Below are 23388 nucleotides of genomic sequence, written 5' to 3'. Positions count from 1 at the left end.
CCCAGAATCAATGATTTGAGTTCGCTTTAAAAATATATATATTCAAAGATTTGCACGCATTTTCTTTCAAAAATAGCAGATCTACAAGAGCACTCTGTGCTGCGCTATGAGCTTGTATATCTGCTAGATACTTTTGAATAGACAAAGAAATCTGTGACAAAAAGTGACAAAGATGTGTTCCCTGATTGAATGGGTTAATTAAACCTCTGTGGAAGAAAAGGTGTCTATCTCTTATTAGCAGACCTAACTTTAACTAATGATGTCTTTCAAAAAGGTAAGATTTTTAATAATGTACAGTGGAATTATAATTAACGATTGTGCAACTACCTGAAATTCAACGTGTTCCTAACAGATCAATTGGTTTATAGTTCTGTCTATTCATACAAAAACACAATCGGAAATTGAAATATAGAGGCAAATCTGAGATAGGAAAGGAAAAACATGATCTAAACGGCCTACCTGTATTTCTGTGAGGCTGTCAAGACTTACCTTGGGAAGCAGAGTTTTTTCGCCCTGTGACTGGGATAGGATCAAACTCATCCTCTGTGCTTGCCTCTGCACTGGTCTGCTGGGGCTCCAATTCTGAGATCAGGAGAGAGGTGTCTGCTGTGGATTTAACCAAATATAAGAATTAGAACCACAGTAAAGAGATGACAGACATTATATGGCTTTAGATGAAGGAGGCACAAGTGAGGCAATGATTTCATTGCCTAAAAGTACAGGTTTTCAAAGTGGGGGCACAGGGGGGCCACCAGGGGAGCCAGTTGGAAAGGAGAGGAAATAAGGGGGAAATAAATAAAGAAAGAAAACAAAAATATTTACTGAATACTATTTTATTTTGTTTTTTTCTCAATTCAAATGCAATGCATAAGATTATTGTGCAAGTTCAACCTCTTTCAACCTGGCTTCCCTATTTTTGGACACGTCATAGTTAATATATGTTTTTTTAAATAGCGCAAATAACATATCTACAAGCTCACAAGACGTTGCAATGCGATGCATTGAGATGCATAGTGTAGTGTTGTGAGCTTATAGATTGCTACATTAGCTCATTTCTTTAAGCCATTTCGCAATGGGGGAGCCACAGCTAGAGGCAAGGGATATTTGGGAACCCATGCACTAAAGCTTTACAGATGGTTCTGCTGTGGTAAATTCCTTATAAGTGGAACCAACTGCTCCCCGACTGCTGTATTAATGGCAGCCGTACTCCTAATAAGTAGGATGGGAAATGCAGAGGAGAAATTCTACGTATGTGTAACTGTATGCCAGCCAGGAGGCGTACATTATGCCTCGAGGCCAGGGGGAGATGTGATTTTCAAAAAGTCTAAATGGCGGAAAATCTATCTAGACGCCAATGGCCGTGGCTCATTTGGATAGATTTGTCTGGAAATGTGTTAAAAGTTATAGGCCTTGGCCCGGACGGTTGGCTTAACAGTCTGGGCACCTAGGTGTCGTAGGTTCGACTCCCGATCCCGACAACCTTTGCTGCGTGTCACCCCCCCCATCTCTCCCCATTTCCTGTCAGTCTACTGTTCCTATCAATAAAGGCAGAAAAAGACCCCAAAAACATCTTTAAAACGTATAGGCAAAAACATACATTTTGTTGTTATAGCAACTCCATCGGGCCGATTGGGATCATACTTGTTGAGAAAGTAATGCACACAACTTACAATCATTGGTGAAAAATGTATGTCTCTACCAACTACAAAACTGTGTAAATGATTAAGTGATTCCATTGTGGGTAACACATACAATTTATACAATAAGAAATAAAAAGGTTCCAATATCTCAACGGGCACGCATTTAACAGTTCTATACTCTTCTGGGGAGGTGTACACCCATTTGCTTTAGTCAATTAAGTTTTGAAACCCCCTTTAGAATTTTACCACTTACACCCTACTAAGTTCACGATTAATTGTCACAAATAATTGCGATTAACGATTTAATTGTGTTTTTTGGCATTGAACAAATGGATAAAAACGTATTTTTGTTTGCCTTTTAGGCTTTGTAATCAAAAATTATAAAGGGCAGATATGACAAATAACTTAAATATAAAAATAAATTACAGACATATTTAACAATTTTGTACTTTCAAAACATTTAAAAATAGCAGAAATAGCTGATCTACAATCTTGTAGATCTGCTATTTCTTGGAAAATGTTTAAAAATGTATGAACAATTTTCAACATAGAAATGATTATGCAAAAATGATTGCGATTATCTCAAATAATTGTGATTAGGCGATTATGTAATAATTGTGACAGACCTAATAATTGTGATTAGGCGATTATGTAATAATTGTGACAGGTCTATAAGGAAATACCTGCTAGTGGTGGAGCGGGCTCTCCGGACAACAGGCTGAAATCATCCAAAGCGCAGGCAGCAGAGGTGGGAGCAGAAGAGGTGGCATTGCTGCCTGCCAGCAGGGTGGGCTGGCAGGAGATCAGAGAGCAGTCTAGAAAGTCTAGAGAGTCTTCTGCATTAACTTGATCTGAGACAGAAGACAAGAAGCCAGACAAGGACACGTGTGACTCAACCGTTTTCATTTCAAGAACCCTCTTTGAAATGCATTTCGGCAACAGACCCCATTTGAAACATTTGTTTAAATCTCTGGGACCCCAAACCACACTGCAAAATCCTCAGTGTTTATATAACTATAAAGTACATAATGGACCCTTACGGGTTAATTTGGTTCCATTTTGTACCCTCTCATAGTTACAGAGCCAAAACGGTCTATTTGGATCTCTGGTGGTCCCCGGACCCGATGTCGAGAAACAGAGCTTTAAATTCATCTTTGTGTTTTTGTTAGATTTTTTTCTCATGTACGTGGAACATCACAAAATTAGATTTTTTTTTTTTAATAATACATTCACACAAGCACAGTACAGTGATCTGACAGTAATCTGTCAGATCATTAATGGACCTACATCTGAAAATTAATGACTTACTGCCATCTAGAGGTAAATGTCAGCATTGCAAGATCATATATCATCAGGCCAACCACCCCCAGCAACAGTGGTGTGTTTTAGGTTTTTTCGGAGGGTATACCATAATTATTCCCTGCACACGCACGACACGCTCGCTCGTGGTCACTGGTCACCGAATTAAATGGTTAGTAGAGGGTATACGATTTTTTTCAAATTGTCTGGGACGTATACTACGTTTCCACACCATCATCCTACCCTACTTTTCGATTGAACTGGTGGAGGTTTCACCTTGCCATGGAAAGTTCGAGTCATGACACCAATACGCCTGTTAGTTAGCTCAAGCTGTACAAATTCCACAGCTGTGTCAAACTTCCAAACCCATCATTTGTGTTGCAGATAAGCATAACTGCCCTCAGACTAGAGGTCATTGAGTAAAACCATGGGAAATCTTAACTTGCACAGCGCCTTTATGGGGGTATATGCCATTTTTATTTATTGTGTATTCATTCACTACAAAAACAGCATAGGCACTTTATCACGCTTTTAGCATTTTAAAGTAGGGGTTTAGGTATGTTTATACACCAGATATTCACTGACAAGAAATGATTCACTGACAAAAGAATCATGCATATATTTACTTACAGTTTTAGAGTTTATATACAAATAAGCCTCGGTCTACATGCCTATATTTAAATGTGCTGCTTTGTGTGTTTGAACGTGCTTAAATACAGAAACAAAATTACCTTTTGCAGACTCTTCCACAGCACCACCAAAGGGGTCAGCCAGTGACAAAAGGTCTGGGAGCAAAAGCGAAGATGTGTCTGGAGATTTGAGTCCTTCAATCAGCTTCCCTAAGGGCCCAGGTGGGGGGGGAAATATAGGGAACAAAATAATTAAAGATCCAGTCCATTGAAAATCATGTTTTCCAATCTTTCTCTGTTGTGGGAAAGCCTGGGACAAAGTGGCACTGTCACACTGTAAACAAAACGGTCTTGTGACCGAGTTGTACCCAGGAGGGTGCAATAAAACACTTACTGTTCTTGGCCACAGCATCATGGGTATACAGGGAGTACAATAGGGGGCTCAGTGCGCAGCCCTGGGGGGCTCCAGTGTTTAAGGTGAGGGTAGTAGAGGTGTACTTGCCCACCCTGACCACTTGGAGTTTGGCAGTCAGGAAGTCCAGTACCCAGTCACAAACTGTAGGGTTCAGTCCCAGGTCTGCCAGATTGCTGGCCAGACTGGTGAGGACTATGGTGTTAAAGGTAGACCTGTAATCAATAAATAGCAGCCTGACATTTCCCCTCTTTGTTGTTGTCAAGGCGGGAGAGGGTGGGATCATGTACAACCTGGGAGATGGCGTTGTCAGTGGATCTATTCGGGTAGAAGGCAAACTGTAGTGGGTCTAAAGTGATAGGGGGAGAGGAGCAGATGTGATCCTTTACTAGCCTCTCAAAGCACTTTATGACCACTGAGGTCAGCGCTACCGGGTGGTAGTCATTCAGGCCAGCTTGGGAAGCATTCTTGTGTAACAACATACCGGAACAATGGTGGACCTCTTGAAGCACGTGGGGACCACAGACTAAGTCATATACTGTATACTTTACATTTACTGCAATTTTCCAAAGGATACCATCTTTGCATGCATTTTCTTTGCATGCAATTCATGAATTGCTTTCCATCAAAGACTGTGCTTTCTACCTGGTGTGTCTGAGAGTTCACTGAAGGGATCTGGAACAACCAAGAGTGAGGCTCCTGTGTCCACGTCAATAAGGGAGACTCCTGGGTCCACATCAATAAGGGAGGCTCCTGGGTCCACATCAATAAGGGAGGCTCCTGCGTCCACGTCAATAAGGGCAGATGGTCTTTCAACTGGAAAGCAGTGATTCTTATTTAGTTGAGTGCGGGTGTCGCGGGTGTCGTCTAAAATACACTTTTTGGCCAGAAAAGAAAATGTTTCACCAGAAGGAAAAATCAGGTCAATAGAAAAATACCATTGACCAGATCTGTAGAGGGCGCAGTGGAGTAAACCAAAAACTTTTTTTCCTTTCGATGAAATATTTTCTTTTCTGGCCAAAAAGTGTAATTTAGACCTGAGGTGGGCGGCTCAGAGTGTTCCCACTAAGTAGAGTAGGCTTTCAACTCCATGAAACCGTCTTTGTTTTGGTGAGTATCGAAAGTGTATTTTTTATTTTTTACTAAAGTCGAGAGGCTGCGCAGCCTGCGCTACCGCGGGTGTTAGGTAAAAGATCGAAATAGCGTTAAGGAGAACTCTTTCTAACGATATGGACCAGAGCTAGCATCTATCTATCAATTCCAGAAACCTGCATGTGTCTCAGTGTCTGTCTGCGTGTGACTTTTCTGGGCATAACTCAGGCCCCATTTCACTTTAACCTTGGCGTGCGTGTCGTCGATGACATGGGGATGGGTTGTGCCGAGTGGGACAACCCATCCCCAGCCTAATCTCTCAAGACAGATTCTACAAGCAGAATCTGTCAGCACTACTGCCGTAAACATGTAATGTTGTTGTTGTTAGGAATAAACACAGGAACAAACGGGAGGAAGTGGACTAAGAAAGGGGAGGAGCCAAATCGAGTTCCTGTTTTACACAAAAAAGGAGGTGGTGCCCCCAGAGAAAAAAAATGATTTGTTTTCTTTTTTTTACCGAATGGGTTCCCAGATTGTCCCCAGCCTAACCCATAGACCAGCGGTTGTCCACAAACAAAAATCCACAAATGTCTGTATCTGTCTGTGGGTCTGCGGAGGACACACTGAATCTCTGCGTGTGAAGTAGGCAACCCCAACCCTTCGGCTTCACAGATTGGCCACGCTTTGCATAACGTTTGTGCCGGAGCGATGCTACCACACGTATGATATTGTTATTGATGTCGAATTTGTCACATCATTATTTTGCTGTTTAATGAATGATCATTTTGTCTTTTTATCTATCCCATTGTGAAGCAAGTTCTGCAATATTAAAGGGACTGCTGTCTTACCAGTTTGCTGGACAGTTTCTCCAGGAGACAATGCCTGCAGGCCCGGTATCAAGTCCTCAGAGGATGTTTTGTCAGTTTCTGAAGGCTTGTCTGATAAATAAAAAAGTCTAAGTTACATACTGTCCATCAGATGGACTATTATATATTAATGAATTAATTATATATATAAACATGCGCACACGCATGCATACAAATCTCGTACCATCAGCCTTTTTGTCAGAGTCGCTGGTAAGCAGGTCGCCTGCAGCGAGGACGGAGAAGTTATCATCATCACCAAAAGGATCCCAGGCCGACTGTGTAGGGGTGTCGGAAGCAGAGCCAGGTGCAGGTACAGTGGTCACAGCTGTGCTGTCATCCTGGTCTACATCACACACAGCAGGCTGAGCAAACTGGATGATATTTGGAGGAGCTGCACTGAGTGGCCTTGAGAAAGAAAACCCACAAAATGACAATAAGGCCGTGTACAAATATACATATGTACTTTTTCACGTGACAGAAAAGGTGAGGGGCTGTTCTAGTAACATTATGTACTGAACATTATGTGTATCTTATGCACTTTACACAATCAAATTATTTTATTTAACAACAATGGACTGAAACCATTTATATTTTCGCATTTTTTATATTTAAGTTTGTCTTTTAAAGTGTGTGTCCTGTGATTGAGTACCCGCACTGGTTCACAAATGATACTGCTTTGTAAGTGGAAATATTTGTAAATGCAAACATTTTGAGAATGAGGCCCATTAAAACCTTCCCAAAAACAACATGGAGTTCATGGCAGATTCCCACAGTTACATACAGTCCAACATAGATTAGGCTGGGGCAAAAACTGTATATTGTAAATCTGGCCAAGCTTAACCTTAATGTGCTTTTCTTAGGGTCCGGGCACCTAAAATAAAAAATAAGGAAATAATTCATCCGTTTTGAACCACTTTGGATGGATATTTAGAGGATAACCAAAATGACAGTGATCTAAAATAATGTGAAATTTGCGGTGATCTTGCACCACCAACTGTGTTACTCACTGACTGAGGGAATTATCTCCAGCAGCTCCTTGCAGCTGTTGTGCAGCAGACTCATTCCCTGGAGCTGCAAATACAGCACTCTGCGTGGCATCACTAGGGACGCGCCTGTGGCCTCCAAGTTCTGCAGTCATTGGGGAAGCAGGTGGACTCTGGCTCTGATTAAAGAGTAGTATTGCATGAACAAAGAACAAAGAACAAATCATTAGTGAATATGCCATGCACTTTGAGATGTGATTCTCACACTGGAGTGCCCGGGGATCAGTCTCTAGTTGTGTGAAGGGTTTAGAGACTGAATTATGAGTCTAGGATGGCTGGTGCTTGCACATCAATGTGTTATTTTCCTCCACATTTCTCACAGTGAGTATTTTCATATAAAAGGAGTATACCTGACTAAAACCTCACAGTCATGACAAACAATCAACTGTTTTGGAGGAAGTTAAACACATTCACAGAAGCAAGAAAGGAAGAACTATAAAAATGGCAGGTGTACTTAGAAAATGTAAAAAATCATTACTGTAATTACTGATTGTAGCTGTTCTCAATAATTAAGTAATTGGCTAATAAACAAAAAACAAACAAGGCAAAGCACTTAAAATAATGACAGCATGATAATGAAAGAATTGATAAAGACAAGCAATTTAGTCAATGCTTTCATTAAAACCAAAGGAAAGTAATTAACGTTAACATGTTAATGCAATAATTATGGGTGGAAATGCAGAGGGTAATTTTAGCCAGTGTTTGATGCTGCAGGTCAGATATGAGCAGGTCAGTTACCGTCTTCTCCATCTGAGCTGTTTTTTGGCTTATCTCGGTGGAGCTGGACTGGACTCGGGCATGTGATGGCTGGTCAACCTGCTGCTGGGGAGCAGGTTGCTGCTGGACTGCAGAGGTCTGACCAGAGGCATGTTTGATGGGAGAAGGCTGAGCAGTTGGCTGCTGAGCGTTGCCAGCCTGCTTACGACGAGCTGGGCGTTGGGGTGGTGCTGGACTTGATGGAGTCTGGGGCACAGGGCTGGCCACAGAGGGAGAGGTAACCACCTGCTGAGCAGTGGTCTGTGCTTGTGGCGGGGCGTCAGACTTGGCCACAGATGACACTCCTCCTCCAGGGGTTGTGTTCTCTGCTCCTGTTGCTGCTATTGGCTGCCCTGTCTATCAAACCGGGATGGACAGAACAGAATCTGCTGTCACTAAACCATGACATATCTATCACAAGCTTCAAAACTTAAGATGGTAACGATGTGCAAAGTTTTCCCTTTATCTAAAGTTGTTGCAGATAAAAGCACTCAGCAAACAGAGTTTTATTTTTTATGGTCTACTACATTTACATTAATAACATCGAGAAATGTCCCCAAATATCATGGCATGATGCCAAGCCTATTTATTTTACACATACAATTACATTCACATGCAAACTGATGTACGGTGACATTTTCTTTTTTCTGCCTGTGAAGTGCTCTGAATTTTTACAGGAAATTCTAAGCAATTTTGCTCTTATGTAGATTATGTGGGCATACAGTATACCTGCTTCTGTTGTGCCACAAGTTGACTGGGAGGGGTTTGTGACTGAATGACTTTGGCTTGAGGCAAAGCTGTGGCCTGTGTCTTCTGTGTTTGGAGAGCTGCAGCTGGCTGAAACAGGTCCAAGCTAACTCCTATGGAGGGGATACAAAATAATGCAAAACAAGAGGGGATGCAAAACAAGAGTATCATTACAAGGAAGCTGCACTCAGCAGAGCACACATCTCTGCCAAGAGGCATGCCCTAAAAATTACAATAGCGATGTATGCAGTTCAATTTCAACCTACAGCCATGAAAGTCTTGCGGCCTGTGATTAACAGTTGTCCATCAAATACTGCCTTCTTTCGTCTCTCTCTCATACACATTCATCGTCTACATCTCTCCATCTTTCTCTCTGTCTAGGGCATGTAATGACAATGTTTTGGGGTTTGCACTAGTATGAAAAGGCATGAGACAATGGGGGGAGGGATATAATGAAGGACTGTCATCACATCAACAATGCTAGCACAGTACAGGCTATATTGAGACAAATCCTTGGACATCGAACATGTCGAAAAGTAGGAGCATCACTAAGACAATCATAAAGTTACAATGTTAAAGCCTAATAGCTTTAAGGGGAATCACTATTTCCACCTAGCATCTTCCACCTAGACACCCTTGTTGCTCAGCTGATACCAACAATAAGCCCCTGCGATTTACTTTCTTACTTTTTTTTGTAATAATATATTTTTTAATACTTACACTTGATATCATATTCTGTCAGGCCACAGTTCACACACAGACCATCTCCCAATAAGGCATTACATACTATAGACTGGAGTGGCTGTGATGGATTCCTGCCATTCTTTACCATTGCCATTCTGGCAGCTACAATTCAGGAATCTATATTTCCCATAGCAGAGCACTACTTATTTCATTGAAATAATGAGGAAAACCTGAAAAAAGGAAAGGATACATACTGTATTCTGTATACATTCTTTGATATTGGATACATACCTACAGGTTGAGCTGCTCCAGCAGGGAGGTTTGCTCGTTTACGAGGTGTGAGGGCAGCAGGCTGGATGGGTAGTATGCCAGTGGTGGTGGTGTTATGGGCTGCCTTTGGCCTCTGTCGAGGGGTGATTGAAGTCTCAGTGGTGGGGATGGGGTCTGTCAGCCTAAGGACAAAAAAAAGGATATAACAGCACGCCTGTCAGTCGTAGCAATTATTTCTCCAATGAAAGAATCTTGACTACAGTATCAGGAAAAGTAAGGAAAATTATGTGGGGAAGCAGAATATGGACTTCCGAAGAGTGTGAACCCAAGCAGGGATGTGCAAAATAAAATTGTAAAAGTCGACTAGTCACGGGTTATCCGAGCGGTTAGTCAACTAGTCGGTCTCAAAGAAGCTCTATATAAGTAGGCTGTATTGGCTAATGTCTGCCAGATATAGTTCTGATATGGTTCTCTGTCCTACGTGTATGAATATATACATCTAATATATAATTGGAAAAATAAATGTCAGTATATGGAAACATATCATGCCTATATCTGGCTAATCTATGTAATTACCTTAATCAATTAGGTTAAACAAAAAAACACAGTGAAACACAGTGGCAATGCCAGCAGTGTGTATGTGACACAGAATGTCTAGCTTAGGAGCCCATAGCCTTCAATACATATCAGGAAATAAACTTGGCCCAAGATGTTCCCTAGCAACTCAATTCCACTGAAAAGGTCAGTGGGAGGGGACAGATGCCATATTTGCTCGGCTGATCCAGACAATTAGCCACTTTGATCCACTTACATTTTGAATACTTCAACTTGAGTACAAACATTTTTATTCCAGGCAAAATGTCATGCTAGCCTGTGCATTCTGAAATGTTGACATGTTATAATGTGTCATATAATATAAATGCAATTAGTTGCATCTATCCTTCTATTTTAATTTTTTAGAGTGGCCAATTATTTGTTAGCCCCTTTTTCTTCCCAATTTAGTTGTTATGCCAATTCATTCCTCCCCACACACATTTCTGTGTTGTCACTGCTGTTGTATCCTATTGACTCACCTGCCAGTGAGGAGCCCCCACCGGGAGGACGTAGAGCCTTCGATCTACTCCTCCCGGCCAACACTCCCTGCTGACAGATGCCGCCCCAGCCCTTAAGCCCGAGGCTTCCTTCCTCGAACACAGGCCAATTGTGTTCCCACAGACACCCGACAAAACCAGATGCACCACGGTGGATTCAAACCCACAACCTCCGTGGTGGTGGGCAGGGACTTTACCACTGCGCCACCCGAGCGCGTTAGTTGCATCTATTCTTGATGAGCAATGTTTTTCCTGTACAAGGTAAACTTGTACAGGATAATACTGAGGAGATTAAGTAGCCACTCGTAGATTCACCGCAGCACCTCTTTGAACTCAAATACGTACCTGGCCTTTGTATGGGTCTGGCTTTTCTTTGCTGCTGCTGCCTCACTGGCTTTGATTGGCTCAGGCAGTTTAGCAGGAATTGGAGAATTCTTTAAAAAAGTGAAAGAAAAAGTAGGGCGCAATACATTTAGGTAAAAAGTTTCAATACTGTTGTACTGTATCCACACTCATGGAATACCTCTTGTCCAATCAAATTGCTACACCTGAACTAACTGTTGTATAAGTGAGCAGAGGCTAATTTATACTCTGTGATAGAAGCCTTGGCTCATAGCTCTGTAATGCCCAGAGCCATCGACCATGAGCCATGACATTATGATATTAAAGCAGTGGAAACATCCTTGCTTGCATCTGTCAATTTCCATTTACTTTTAACAATGAATGGCAACATAATGCTAACAAGGTATTTTATGTAACTGATGTACATCTGCCCCCCCCCACACACACACACACACACACTTTTATACTAAGATAGGCACAGATACAAAAACCATGCTACACTGAAAAGACAAGGCAGAACAATCCCCAATAAAGGCCCGAATATTTACCTCTGCTGACTCAAGACATAAGAGACTGACCTTCACATTTTGAACAGGGCATGTCCGCTGAGCCAGTTTAAAAGCAAAGTGGGACACCTGGTAGATATCTGGTCTTTTATCTGGGTCTGGTTCCAACATGTACCCTGACAAACACCACGCAGAAAAAAAGCCGTAAGACTAAAGAGTTGGACCTTACTGAAATGATAATTAAATGAACTTTAAATTTACCTAAGTTAAATTACATTTAATTAACAGTGAGGTTGTTGATCAAGGCAAGACATCAAAACCATATCATTTAGATTTAATCACAGTGGTACGGAGCAAAATCCTCAGAGTTGATTTAATCTCTTAAACCCTACTGTATAATGTATATTGTATACTTTGTTGACCGGGGTCCCCAGAGGTCTATACTTGGAAACCGCCTTCTCTCTCTCAACACACCAAATCTCTTCACCGAAAATAGAATTTAATTCTCAGTAAAACATTTACACTAAAGGGTGCTGTGTACCTAAATAATAATTACAATATTTAGCAAAATAAGTGTGGTTGACTTTGAGCTGAAATCATGCAGCCCTAATAACAAGACTAATTAATGCTGAAAAGTTGACTAACTAATGAGGCAGTGCAGATCGTAGGAATAGCGAGAGTTGTCTGGAATTGTAAAACTGCCGTCACAGATGGCAACCTGGCTCTCTCCGAATGGCAGAGTGAAGAAGCAGATCTTGTAGAGCAAACAGCCCAAAGCCTGAGGACACACACACACACACACACACACACACACACACACACACACACACACACACACACACACACACACACACACACACACACACACACACACACACACACACACACACACACACACACACACACACACACACACACGTTAATCAAGCCACATTATATCTGGCCTATCATGTATTATTGCTGTTATTGTTGCTGGAGACGGGGTACATGGTCAGCTTGGGAGTCGGGAGGGAGAAGAATCTAGGATGCTTGGAGTGATGTCCAAGGTGTTTTAGGAAAGGGAGGGACAGATGTCCAGTGTTAGCTGATCTAAGTGTGCGGGAAGGGGTAGGGGTGGATCATAGTGTCTTTGTGTCCATGTCCTTGACTGCCTTGTAGTCAAGGACATGGACTGTTTTGAACATGGACTGTTTTGAATTCGATGCGGTGAAGGGAGCGTAAAAGGAGGCAGAATGTGAAAACTTAGGGCGGCTGAAGACCAGGGATGCTGCGCCATTCTGGATCAGTTGTAGATGTAATGGAGTAACTCAGGAAAAGGGGCAATCAACTTCACTCACCCAGACGTCTGCTTTAGTAGTGATAATCTTGTTGTTATAAAGGTTCACCATCTCTGGAGCACGATATGACAGAGTGGTGTATCTGAGAGAAGGTAGAAGAAGGGGGGAAAAAAGAGTGCGGGGTGCGGAAAGGGAATTTCTGTGTACAGCATTTATTTCAAACAAGATTTCATGGTACTGCATGCACTGTGTTCAGTGTGTTGTAATGGAGATATTACTTGTCTTTGATTTGTTTAAAAAATGAAGTGCCCATTATGGTAAACATTTTGGCTATTATTTGTAAAAAAAAAACAAAAAAAAACACACTTTAAAAAATCCCAGAGCACTTTTTAAAAACAGCTAAAAAGTACTATGAAGACAGGTTACATGAAAAGAAGTACAATAAACAACAATGAAAATACCAGACATTAATTATCTAGTATATGGAGTTAGATGTAGCTGAGGCTTACAAATATCCACACAATAACACTGCTGCTAATCTAGATATAGGAAAACTTTAAAAGAATAGGACAAGAGAAAACATATGAATAAAACAAAAAATACACACTTTTTGATTTCTTCTTCCACTGTAGCTACACCCTCTGTCTGTGGGCTCTGGAACTTGTTGGTGGCACTTCCAAAGTCACACAACACGTAGTGACCCTTGTCATGCAAGAGGATGTTCTCCACCTGCAGGGACAAAATCACACTCAAATGAAGCCAGAGACACACAATCAGTTTCACTTAACCACGAAAGCCCTCGCATTCTGTGCATGTCATAATCGGTGAATACTGAATAGGTGATCACATGGCATGGCAACACAGGTGAACATTTGGTAAAAATAGCAGATCTACAAATTCACAACCCGACCTTGTAGATCGACTATTTTGGGCAAAGATTTGGTGTAAAGGGAAAAAAGAAGAGGGCCGAGTACAGACCCCGGTCAACAAACTTTACTGTACTGTAAGATTTAAGTGACTCATTTAGACCAGAGGCTGATTCTAAGAAGACCTTCAAAATATTTTTTTCTGAAAAAACATTAAAGCCTATAAATATATAGCAAACTCTAAAATGACACAGATGCTTTCCCGGATTGAATGGGTTAAAGATTAAACTATTCCACAGAGAAAATTAGAATCAATTAGCAGCCTATGAGTTCCCAATAAGTGTCATGGTTTTTATGACTACACTATGAGTAGACTATGGTCTTTTGATAAACAGCAAGCATTAGGACTGAGTTATAAGAGATGTCTCATAGAGAACACAAGAGGCTGAAAGGTGGTGAACGTTTCACCTTGAGGTCTCTGTGAACGATGGGTGTCTTGCCCTGGTGCAGGCGAGACACAGCGTCACATGTGTCACAGAAGATCTGTAGAGCCTCTACCTCAGTGAAGCCAGTCTGCAGCCTTTGGTTCATCAAATTGACCACTTGGCCACCTGTAAACACATTTTCATTCAATTCAATATATCACATTCAATATATTGCATCACAAAGAACAATAGCAGGAGTAAGTATTATGTGATTGTAGCTTTAATTCACCATCATGGATACATGGCCTATAACGATACACAAAGGGAATAACACCATTGAGTTATCTAAACAAGCCTGCCCCCCACCCTTCACATGCTCTCTCAACAGCAACCTACAGTAAGACAGACAAGCTTAGCTGCTACAAGTCAGAACTCAGCTGCTACGGGTCATCTTGGATAATCATCCATAGTGGGAAGCTTGGGTATCGGTGGTGGGTATTAACAGAGGTGTTGCTTGAGCTACAGTAGATCTGAGAGCAGCTTAGGGAGGGGGATGTTCAGAAATTAAATATTAAAGGAGTAGTAGTCTATCAATTACACACGCCATGAAGCCTTGAATTCATGGCGATTTATTTGTTTTTGTGGCATTCCTAAGCCAATAATTCGATAATAACCGGGTGGCTGCTCCGGATTATTGAATTCACTTATACGTTGGGCTGGACAATACACAACTTATATTCATGGAATATAAGAAAAGATCATAGGCCAGATCTCCACTAGGGGACACCATCTTCTTAAATTTGTTTTCAAAAGGTCTAGTGCTTGCAGGCCGCTCTGTGTGCCAGCATCTTAGTGCCAGTGCTATGTTGTTTTTGTGTAAGCTCCTCTGAGCCTTCCAGTTTAAATCAACTCAACTTTTCTGAGTAACTCCCACCGCCTCAAATTAAAAGTACTTTGTCTGCTAAACACTAAAACCCCCAAAAAGCCTCGTGGACAATGATTTGTGGCTCACATAAACATGTATTAATTTGCATTTAGATAGGTCCCCTCAGCCCCCCTGATAGAAGACCAGATGAGGCCAGCTGTAGGTCAGGGAGGGTGCTGGGTGGTTGTAGTATGCAGTACTAGGTAGTTGACTACAGCACAGGGCTCTGCTGTTGCCTCATCCATAACTGATGATGTTAGAATGGTAGGACAAGTTGGCACAGGGAGGGTTTACTTGTAGTGAAAGTTGTTAATAGCTTGTTAATCCATTAACTATTTATAAAGCACACTTTATAAATATCGTTTACATCTATTAACACACATTTAACAAGTCATTAACTAACAGTTTATGAATGATCAATTAAGTATTAATAAGGGATAGTTATTCTAAACTATGCCCAGCCTGGCTAAGCAAGAAACATGATCATTGCATTACAAAAGAGTACCAGTTATTCTTAAGGCATTTGAAGGTCCAATCACCTGGAGGTGCAGACCATAGTACCATGATATCTTGTTTTATGTCCTCCATTCCCAAGATATGACAGTTATGCAATTTTGACCATGACCATTTTGACCCAAGAATTCATCATCTCGTCAAGCCAGCCTACCAATCATTCCCACCAAATTCCCTTAAACTGACCCATCTGTTCTCAATTTTTAGACCTTGATTGTGACCTTTCCAATCCAAAACTCGGCCATCTGTTCTCAAGTTATGCAGACAGACTGAATATGATACCCTGCTGCAGCAGAGTCATTATTAGGCTTATTGTCATATAATTTGCCGATCAAATGAGACAACGCTGCATGCCAAGTTGCATGGGAAAACGTTTAGTTCTGCTGTACATTCTTGGCAGACGTTCTCGCAGATTGTACACGTAACTGACACATTTCTTCTCAACAAGAGAGTTCAAACATGCATAGTGAGAATGCCTTCTTTCTGCTGGTCCCCGATGAGAAGAATGCAAACACATTTTCTCTGGCTAGGAGATGTCACTCACTTCTGTCAAGCCAATGGTGTTAAGATAGGAGTAATAATATTATTCCTGGCTAAATGTGAGGCCTTATGACATATACGGCGTTTCCAACTCTTGACAATTGACAAAGAAATGTCCTGATGCTGCAATAAATTACTTGCAACAAAGAAAATCCCAAAGGATTGTGACCAAATCAAGGCAGAGTAGAATTGCAGTTGAGACTGAGATGAGGCTGAGACCATGGTCATGAGACCAGACTCAAGACAAGAGACCACTACTGTACTATATATCAGTTTTGTGTACAGCACTAATAACACATAATAGGCTTCAAACTATCTGTCTCATATTTGGGCATATCCACTCTCACCGAGTAGGTTTGTTCCTAAAAAGATGAATACAGCAATGGTCAAAATAATTAATTTGTAAACTGAAATGACTAAGTTTAACAACCATTACACAATTAATTACAAACAATCATAAACTCACCCTTGCAATAGTCCATAAGAATGAGAACTTCCCATACTTCCCTTGCACCCGCAGCTGTGATACTGGAGTCCAGATAGCCGACAATATTCTTGTGACCAACTAGGTCTTTCTGTAAAACAAAAATAAATATAAACATTTGATATTATAGCTGTATTGTGTGCTATTGTATCACAATAATATAGCCTTCATACAAACCTATATGAATGTTTCATTGACACATATTGTGCACATTTTCCCAACTCTAAAGTATGTTGTCAAAAGATGACTCATCTCTGAGCTCAAACTTCACAAATTCACACCAGCAGCACAACCATTTCTACTGCTGCATCTTTCCACTAAATGGATGTACAAAACGTGTGAGACAAAAGGATACAAGTTTTCTGCACGACAGCAACGATATTGTAGCCGCATACATTTATAATAATAATTAATATATATGAAGGGGAGTTTTCGTGCAGCTGTGAGCATAAAGGCATTAAGCATAAGAAGTTGTTGCTGTTTACTTATGAGAATAGCACTTCAAATGTCCACCTGCTTGGTTTAGCCCAGGAATTCCATACAATACGAGCATGAGTCAACTGTTCATGAATTGGAGAAAATGGAACCTACGGTGCTTAGCGACAGCTGGGTTTATCTTATGTTTTGTGGGTACAGAGTACAGAGTTTCTTTGCACATCACGCTTCACCATGTAGAGTGGCGCAGTGATATATGATAACCTTATCAGTCCCGTGGGGGGAACTCACTATTTTTTTTTGCTTTACCCAGCTGATGGCTGCACAAATGGTTATGATTGATGAGTTCTTGGGGGAGCAGTTATGGATTAAGTGTCTTGCTCAGGGATAATTTGACACATATCCTAGGGCTGGCAGGTGAACCGGTGACCTTCTGATTATGATTTGGCCTCTCTACCAACTAAGCAAAAAAAACAACGTACGTAATACGTAGTACATATGCATTTTAATACAGAGCAAAACAAAACGGCAAGGCAAAGGCTAAATGAGGAATGGAGATGTATCCTCTCTCACCCTTTATGCCATAGTAATAATCTAGCTGTGCTGTAGAACTCCTGTTGAACTACAGTAGACATCATTCATACTGTATATGCAGCAATATTTTGTGCTGCAGTCATGGCCGGCATCACTGTTCAGTGACAGGTGTGGTGCTGTCATAAACTCTCATAAAGAAAAGTTTTAAATCTGATTTATCCAGCCAGAGCAGTCAGGCTGAGACTGACATCTCTAGAAATTGGATTTGATATGGCAATTCAAACCACCTTAAATGGTAGTATATGCTGTGTGACTCAAGAATATACAGGGAACAATCTACTAAACTATATCTAATAGAGGACCTAGTCAAAACCAGAAAACAATCACATTGATAGCACTGTGTGGTGCCCTTTGTTACTGGGGAGACTTATGGCACCTGTATGTTTCCTTCATTATGTCCCAACTGGGAGCAGCTGTATCTATTGGTAAAATCAGTACATTGGCTAACATAAAACTGATTTGAAAATATGGTTCTCAAAGTGTGGTCCAGGGACCCCAAGGGGTCCTTGAGGGGTTCCAGGGGGTCTATGATGTAAAGAATGATAGTCAGCACTCATGTTCTGTTCATTCAGGTACTTATTTTAATTGCTAAATACGCAACATGGCACACGGACGTGTTTCGGCTACAAGCCTTTCTCAGCGTAATACCAGGGGGGTCCCCTGCTAAATGAGTTAATACTGTATAGCATCAAAATCTGTTTAACCACTTTAACCCTATCTGCTTTTTCCAAAATAATCTTGAAAGAATTTAATTCAAAAAATACCCAAAACTAATCTTGTATGGGGGTCTCTGGCTGGGACAAAATATTTTCAGATGGGGGTCTGCGGTCAAATACATATTCATTTGGGGGTTTTTGACATGAAAACATTTGAGAAGCACTGATTTACACCAAACCAACCCTTAAGACCAATGTGAATCGAAAGCGATGTTCCACAAACGCCAGCCACCAGTTGGATATCGGCGCGCTGAAAGATTTCCAGCCTGCTACTTTTTTACTGCCTTTTATGTGTCATTCTGCAATAAGACTGTAGGTACAGTATGCCATCATAAAATACATAAAATATAACGTGCAAAGCCTTGAAGATGCTGTATGACTATGCCGTTCTGCAACATCACTGTAGATACAGTATGACATCATACACATAAACTATATGACTGTAGGTACTGGTAGATACAGTATGTCATCATAAAATACATAAAATATAATCTAACATGCAAAGCCTTAAAGATGATGTATGACTATGCCGTTCTGCAATAACACTGTAGGTATAGTAGATGGCATCATATTCTTAAAATATATGACTGTAGGTAGGTACAGTATGCCATCATAAGATATAACATATAATCTTAGTCTAGAGACATGTATTTCCATGTGCAAACTCATCTGATGTTTTATATCCTCATCTGCTTGTGTGCTCTTTCCCGTTGATTCAAAAGCTGTCTTTTCTGGCCTCACATATTGTAAATGCATGGAATACAAATAATTTGTATTCAAGGCACTTTCCAGCCTCACGTATAAGTGCTTCAAGTCAGAATATAAGATAATATTTTTTATAGCATTGTCCTTTTACGTCACATTTTCTGCATATTAAAGTAATTTAATGAGCTCTACAAAATGAGTACAATGGTTTATGATGATCATAATATGCTGTTACTGACTCTGGTGGCACTCTAATTTTATATAAGATTACAGTATGTTGAGACTGGCAGCCCAAATAAAAATGTTGTGCAATCCAGATTGGAATAAGATTGTTTTTTATCAAGTCTGAACAGCAAAAAAGCAGATGATTGGAATGAGAGCGGAGAAACCCTCAACTTTGACGGTTCTGCATAGAACAAGGCAGAGTGCGCTGTTCTCTGAATAAGCTGGCATCGTGGAGTGCATATACAATACACTTGACACTTCAGAAAAGGACTGTTTGGAAGTAGTGAGCAAAGGCAACTCCAGTGTCCGCGGTGGTGGTGGTGGCTGGGTACTTGACGGTATCTACGACGCGTTGTGAGCTTGTAGGTCGGCTATTTTCAGTGGGCCACACGAAGTATAAAGTATAAATCGGGCTTATCACGAATCTTTGGTCTGAACTTGGCTTAAGGCAATGTTGTAAGAACTAGATCATTCAAGAAATGAGCACTGCAATATTCTCAACAACCAACTTACCATTATCTGAATCTCTTGCTTGCACACCTGCAGGTCATGCTCATCGTTGACATACATCCTCTTGAGGGCACAGCGTACCCCTTGACTTGTTCGTACCAGGAACACTATGGCAAAACCCCCTGTGCAACAAAGAAAAGTAAATTAAATTGGTGTAAGTGAACATGTTAGATTAATCAAAGACATCAAGAGAGAAGAATCATTAGGATAAAAGTATGATAGCCTGCTCTAGGGCTGGACAGGACTTTTCGGATATCATGGTTGTCTTTTCATACTTTTAAAGTCTGCATAGTAAAGTGAAGTCATTTTCTGAACTTACCCAACTGTTATAGCTGTTCTATTATTTCCTTTACCCACTTAGTTATTATTTTATAGGCATTGCTGATGACTATTTATCAAAAATATCATTGTGAATATTTTGTGAAAGCACAAATAGCCATCTCCACAATATAGTCACATATTGTAAAAAACATAACATGTAAATTATATTTTATATTAGATTTGTCTCATATCGACCAGCCCTAGCCAGCTATACTTTATATGACAGAGATAATTCAACATAGGGTGGATGCACATTACATAATTATGGCCAGGTTTAGACACAGTTATGTATCTGAAGATGAAGAGAAAGTGAAAAATTCATAATCTTACTTTCACATAAAATTGCTCTTGAATCTTGATCTCGAAATATACACTGAACTATAATATTACATCAATTAAAATATGGCAGTGTGTGCTGCCTGCCACCTGCCATCCATATGGACCATCAGCACCATCTCAACCCATTTTCAAAATGCTCTAGCCGTCTTACATTATGTATTAGTCATATCATCTGTCCAGGGCATAAGCTGCAGTCTACATTTAGCCTAGGTCTAACCATCTGGTACATGTGTAGGCCACAAATTAAATTCAGAGAGTTCATTTGTGTGACACAATTATCACATCACATTTATGTAAACACTGTGGGCTTACAGTACATACATGTCTACAATGTGGCATTGTATGCCAGTGAGACTGCCTTGCATAGTAGGGGCCTAATGCAAGCCCAACCAAACGACTGTAGTCATGATGTCCTGAGATGATGTCCTGAGTTTTAATTTGACTCCGGAGGACAAAAGTACAGAAGCCCTATATAGTTGTCCGGAGTCCCCCAGGGCTCTACAGAACTTAACAGAAGGACCCCTCCTGTTTTGCTCTACACCAAATAACTTAGATACAAATAGCCGATTTACAAGCTCACAATGCAATATTCACAACGTGACCTATTGTAAGCTTGTAGATCTGTTATTTATTTCATCAAATGTTTGCCCCGAAATAGGGACGCTAGGGTTCAAGTGGTTAAAAAGGACAGAGCAGGCACTGCAAAATTATTTTTACATTTGTACATTAGCATTCATGCAGTGTTAACGTTTCCACGCAATAGACGTTAATGGTTTTACGTGTGTAGTAGTAGCAGGTCTGACCAGCAGACATGTGTTAGCACTTACAGTATAGTCTGAGTCTTATGCTGTTGTATTGTAAAAAAAAAAAATCTGATTGCGCACCTGCCACTGTTTACAGATAACACCTGGGAAGTTGACACAGACAGTCCCAACAACAAAGCTGCTAGTATCTAGTGACAGAGACTATAGGTCTCCATTTCCCAGCTCTAAAGAAAGATGTCGATTTACATCAAACATTTGCAAATGGGTGGAGAGAGGGTATGTGGGTACAGAGAAAAGGGAGATGGGATCACATTCCTCTAGTCAATGGACACTGGTTAAGTCAATATGACTCATCTGCTTTCCTTGTGTATGCATGACACATACATTACTCTACAAAACTGGTTCTCAACCTGAGGGCCGGGACCCCCAGGGGGGTCCACACATATTTTCTTGGAGAGAGAAAAAAAGAGAGAGAAAGAAAATAGACCATTACTGCATCAAATGTAATCAACAAACTATACTATAAAAACTGGTCAAACATTGGCCACATTGTCAAATTATATAAGAAAGAGGTTAACATTGTGAAAATAGCAGTTGTGAGCTTGCAGATCTTCCATCTTCACAATATTTATCTGTGGAACCGAGTCAATCTAAATGTAATGCCTCAACTCCCACAATTCCAAGTGCTTGTCCGGGTGGGGGGTCCCCAGTTCAAATATGATTATTTTGGGGGGTCGTGGCCTGAAAAGGTTGAGAACCCTTACTCTACAACACTGGTTCTCAACGTGGGGTCCAGGGACCCTCAGAGATCCTTGGGGGGGTTCCAGGGGGATCCCAGCTAAATGACTAAATGAGAGCGTACCAACAGGACCCTTGTGGGTCCATTTGGTTCAATTTTGTACATCAAGAGTTCATTTAACACTGAGGATTTTACAGTGTGGGGTCCAATCGTATGAAATGATTCTGCTAAGATTCAAATAAGTTGATGAGATTGAAAGTCATATCAAATGGGGGCTCTAGGGCAGTGGTTCTCAAAGTGGGGTCCAGGGACTCACAGGGTTCCTTGAGGGGGTTCTAAAGTGACCCTTACAAGTCTGTAACTCTCTCTGACAGTATACAAATGGGTCCATTTGGTTCTATTCGTATACTGTCAGAGTTAAGGGGGGGTCCTTGAAATTTTAAAGTTTGAGAACCACTGCCCTAAAGGCATATAAAACTGGGGGTCCTTGAAACTAAAAAGGCTGAGAATCACTGCCCTACAAATTGTACAAAACAACACAAATGCACCACACAAGTGACATCACCCTGCTGCTGCTGCATCCTGGAACTCGTCTTTCTCACCTTCAGCAATGATCTCTTCAACGGTGACTTGGTGTCGCCCGATTGTAAATGTGCGACCAATGAAATTGCCACCTCCATGGCCACTGCTCCCACCACCCCCTCCAGAACCAGGCCCAGAGTTAACTAGTTCCCGACGATTATGAGAATCGAAGAACTTCCTCATCTTGTCAACTGATATATAGGATGGCGTTGACTGATCAAATGTTCCTTGTTGTTGCCAGTCCAGGTTATATTTCACAATGGTTAATCCATCCAGGGCACAAAAGCAACCCAACAGATTCGACGGTGCTGAGTCCGTTTAAAGGCTGCAAACATGCAGTGTGTCTATCATGTATGTTGTTGATGATGATGTATAAACGCAACCCCAGATTTCTGGGTTGCAATGTTTCCCATTTGCTTGGTAGAGATCAATAGTTAAGTCACTGGACAATAATGATCAGTGACGTGTTAAACGTATTATTATTATTCCAGTAAAAGGCTTCTTCTTCATCAATCCAGCTGTTCATGGATGCTGCTCTGTCTCCATCTCCTCTGACCATACGGAGCTAGCACAGCGCTAGCTACTCGAGCTCTATGACATTTCAGTGTAAGGTTATCCAGGTTATATCCTCTGAAGATATACTGTCTTCCACTGCGATGGGTCCGTGGTGCAACTCGGCAGACACGCGATCATATCTTTCCATACTCGGTTATGTAAAGAAAACTGCCGCTTTGCTGACTACATAATAACGGTCCATTAACTCCATTTACAATAAAACTATCATTTTTAGCGACCTAGCTAGACGTATTAGCGCAAGCTCGCTTTTTTTGCAGCAGAAAACGCCTGCCTAAATGGACGAGAACAAGAGGCAAATTGTGTATTTTATTTAAATCTGCAACTATAAAGGGCTAATGTACTTTGTCCTACAGTATACTACGAGAAACGGATTTATAGCCAGGCAAACCTATCCATTCCAACCACAGCAATCTTTGGCTGCCAGCAATATCGCAACATCCTAGCTGTTGCTATTAGCGACCGAATTGAATTGTGG

At 41.0% G+C, this 23388-nt stretch overlaps 1 protein-coding gene across 3 annotated transcripts in view; it reads right to left on the bottom strand.

Moving 5' to 3' along the window:
* Nucleotides 1-23348, bottom strand: part of aak1b (AP2 associated kinase 1b) — a 33312-nt gene extending 9964 nt beyond the window's left edge. For 2 of the 3 annotated variants that reach the window (XM_084047822.1, XM_084047824.1), the window contains exons 1-19: nucleotides 22358-23348; nucleotides 19596-19714; nucleotides 16390-16498; nucleotides 13989-14131; nucleotides 13262-13383; nucleotides 12715-12796; nucleotides 12023-12155; nucleotides 11450-11553; nucleotides 10875-10963; nucleotides 9460-9620; nucleotides 8467-8597; nucleotides 7720-8094; nucleotides 6946-7100; nucleotides 6123-6343; nucleotides 5921-6010; nucleotides 4626-4796; nucleotides 3671-3778; nucleotides 2324-2491; nucleotides 490-606 (exon numbers count right to left, since the gene is read on the bottom strand). In XM_084047822.1, coding sequence (XP_083903948.1) covers nucleotides 490-606; nucleotides 2324-2491; nucleotides 3671-3778; nucleotides 4626-4796; nucleotides 5921-6010; nucleotides 6123-6343; nucleotides 6946-7100; nucleotides 7720-8094; nucleotides 8467-8597; nucleotides 9460-9620; nucleotides 10875-10963; nucleotides 11450-11553; nucleotides 12023-12155; nucleotides 12715-12796; nucleotides 13262-13383; nucleotides 13989-14131; nucleotides 16390-16498; nucleotides 19596-19714; nucleotides 22358-22520 — 2761 coding nt within the window. In that variant the 5' untranslated portion in view covers nucleotides 22521-23348. The remainder of the gene's footprint in view (nucleotides 1-489; nucleotides 607-2323; nucleotides 2492-3670; nucleotides 3779-4625; nucleotides 4797-5920; nucleotides 6011-6122; nucleotides 6344-6945; nucleotides 7101-7719; nucleotides 8095-8466; nucleotides 8598-9459; nucleotides 9621-10874; nucleotides 10964-11449; nucleotides 11554-12022; nucleotides 12156-12714; nucleotides 12797-13261; nucleotides 13384-13988; nucleotides 14132-16389; nucleotides 16499-19595; nucleotides 19715-22357) is intronic. The other variant, XM_084047823.1, reaches the window with a different exon arrangement.
* Between the last annotated feature and the right edge of the window lie 40 nt (nucleotides 23349-23388).

Source organism: Gymnoscopelus microlampas (assembly GCF_963454915.1).
Source record: "Gymnoscopelus microlampas genome assembly, chromosome: 21".
In the NCBI taxonomy this organism is placed as follows: domain Eukaryota; kingdom Metazoa; phylum Chordata; class Actinopteri; order Myctophiformes; family Myctophidae; genus Gymnoscopelus; species Gymnoscopelus microlampas.
This window is presented reverse-complemented; position numbering and strand designations above follow the sequence as displayed.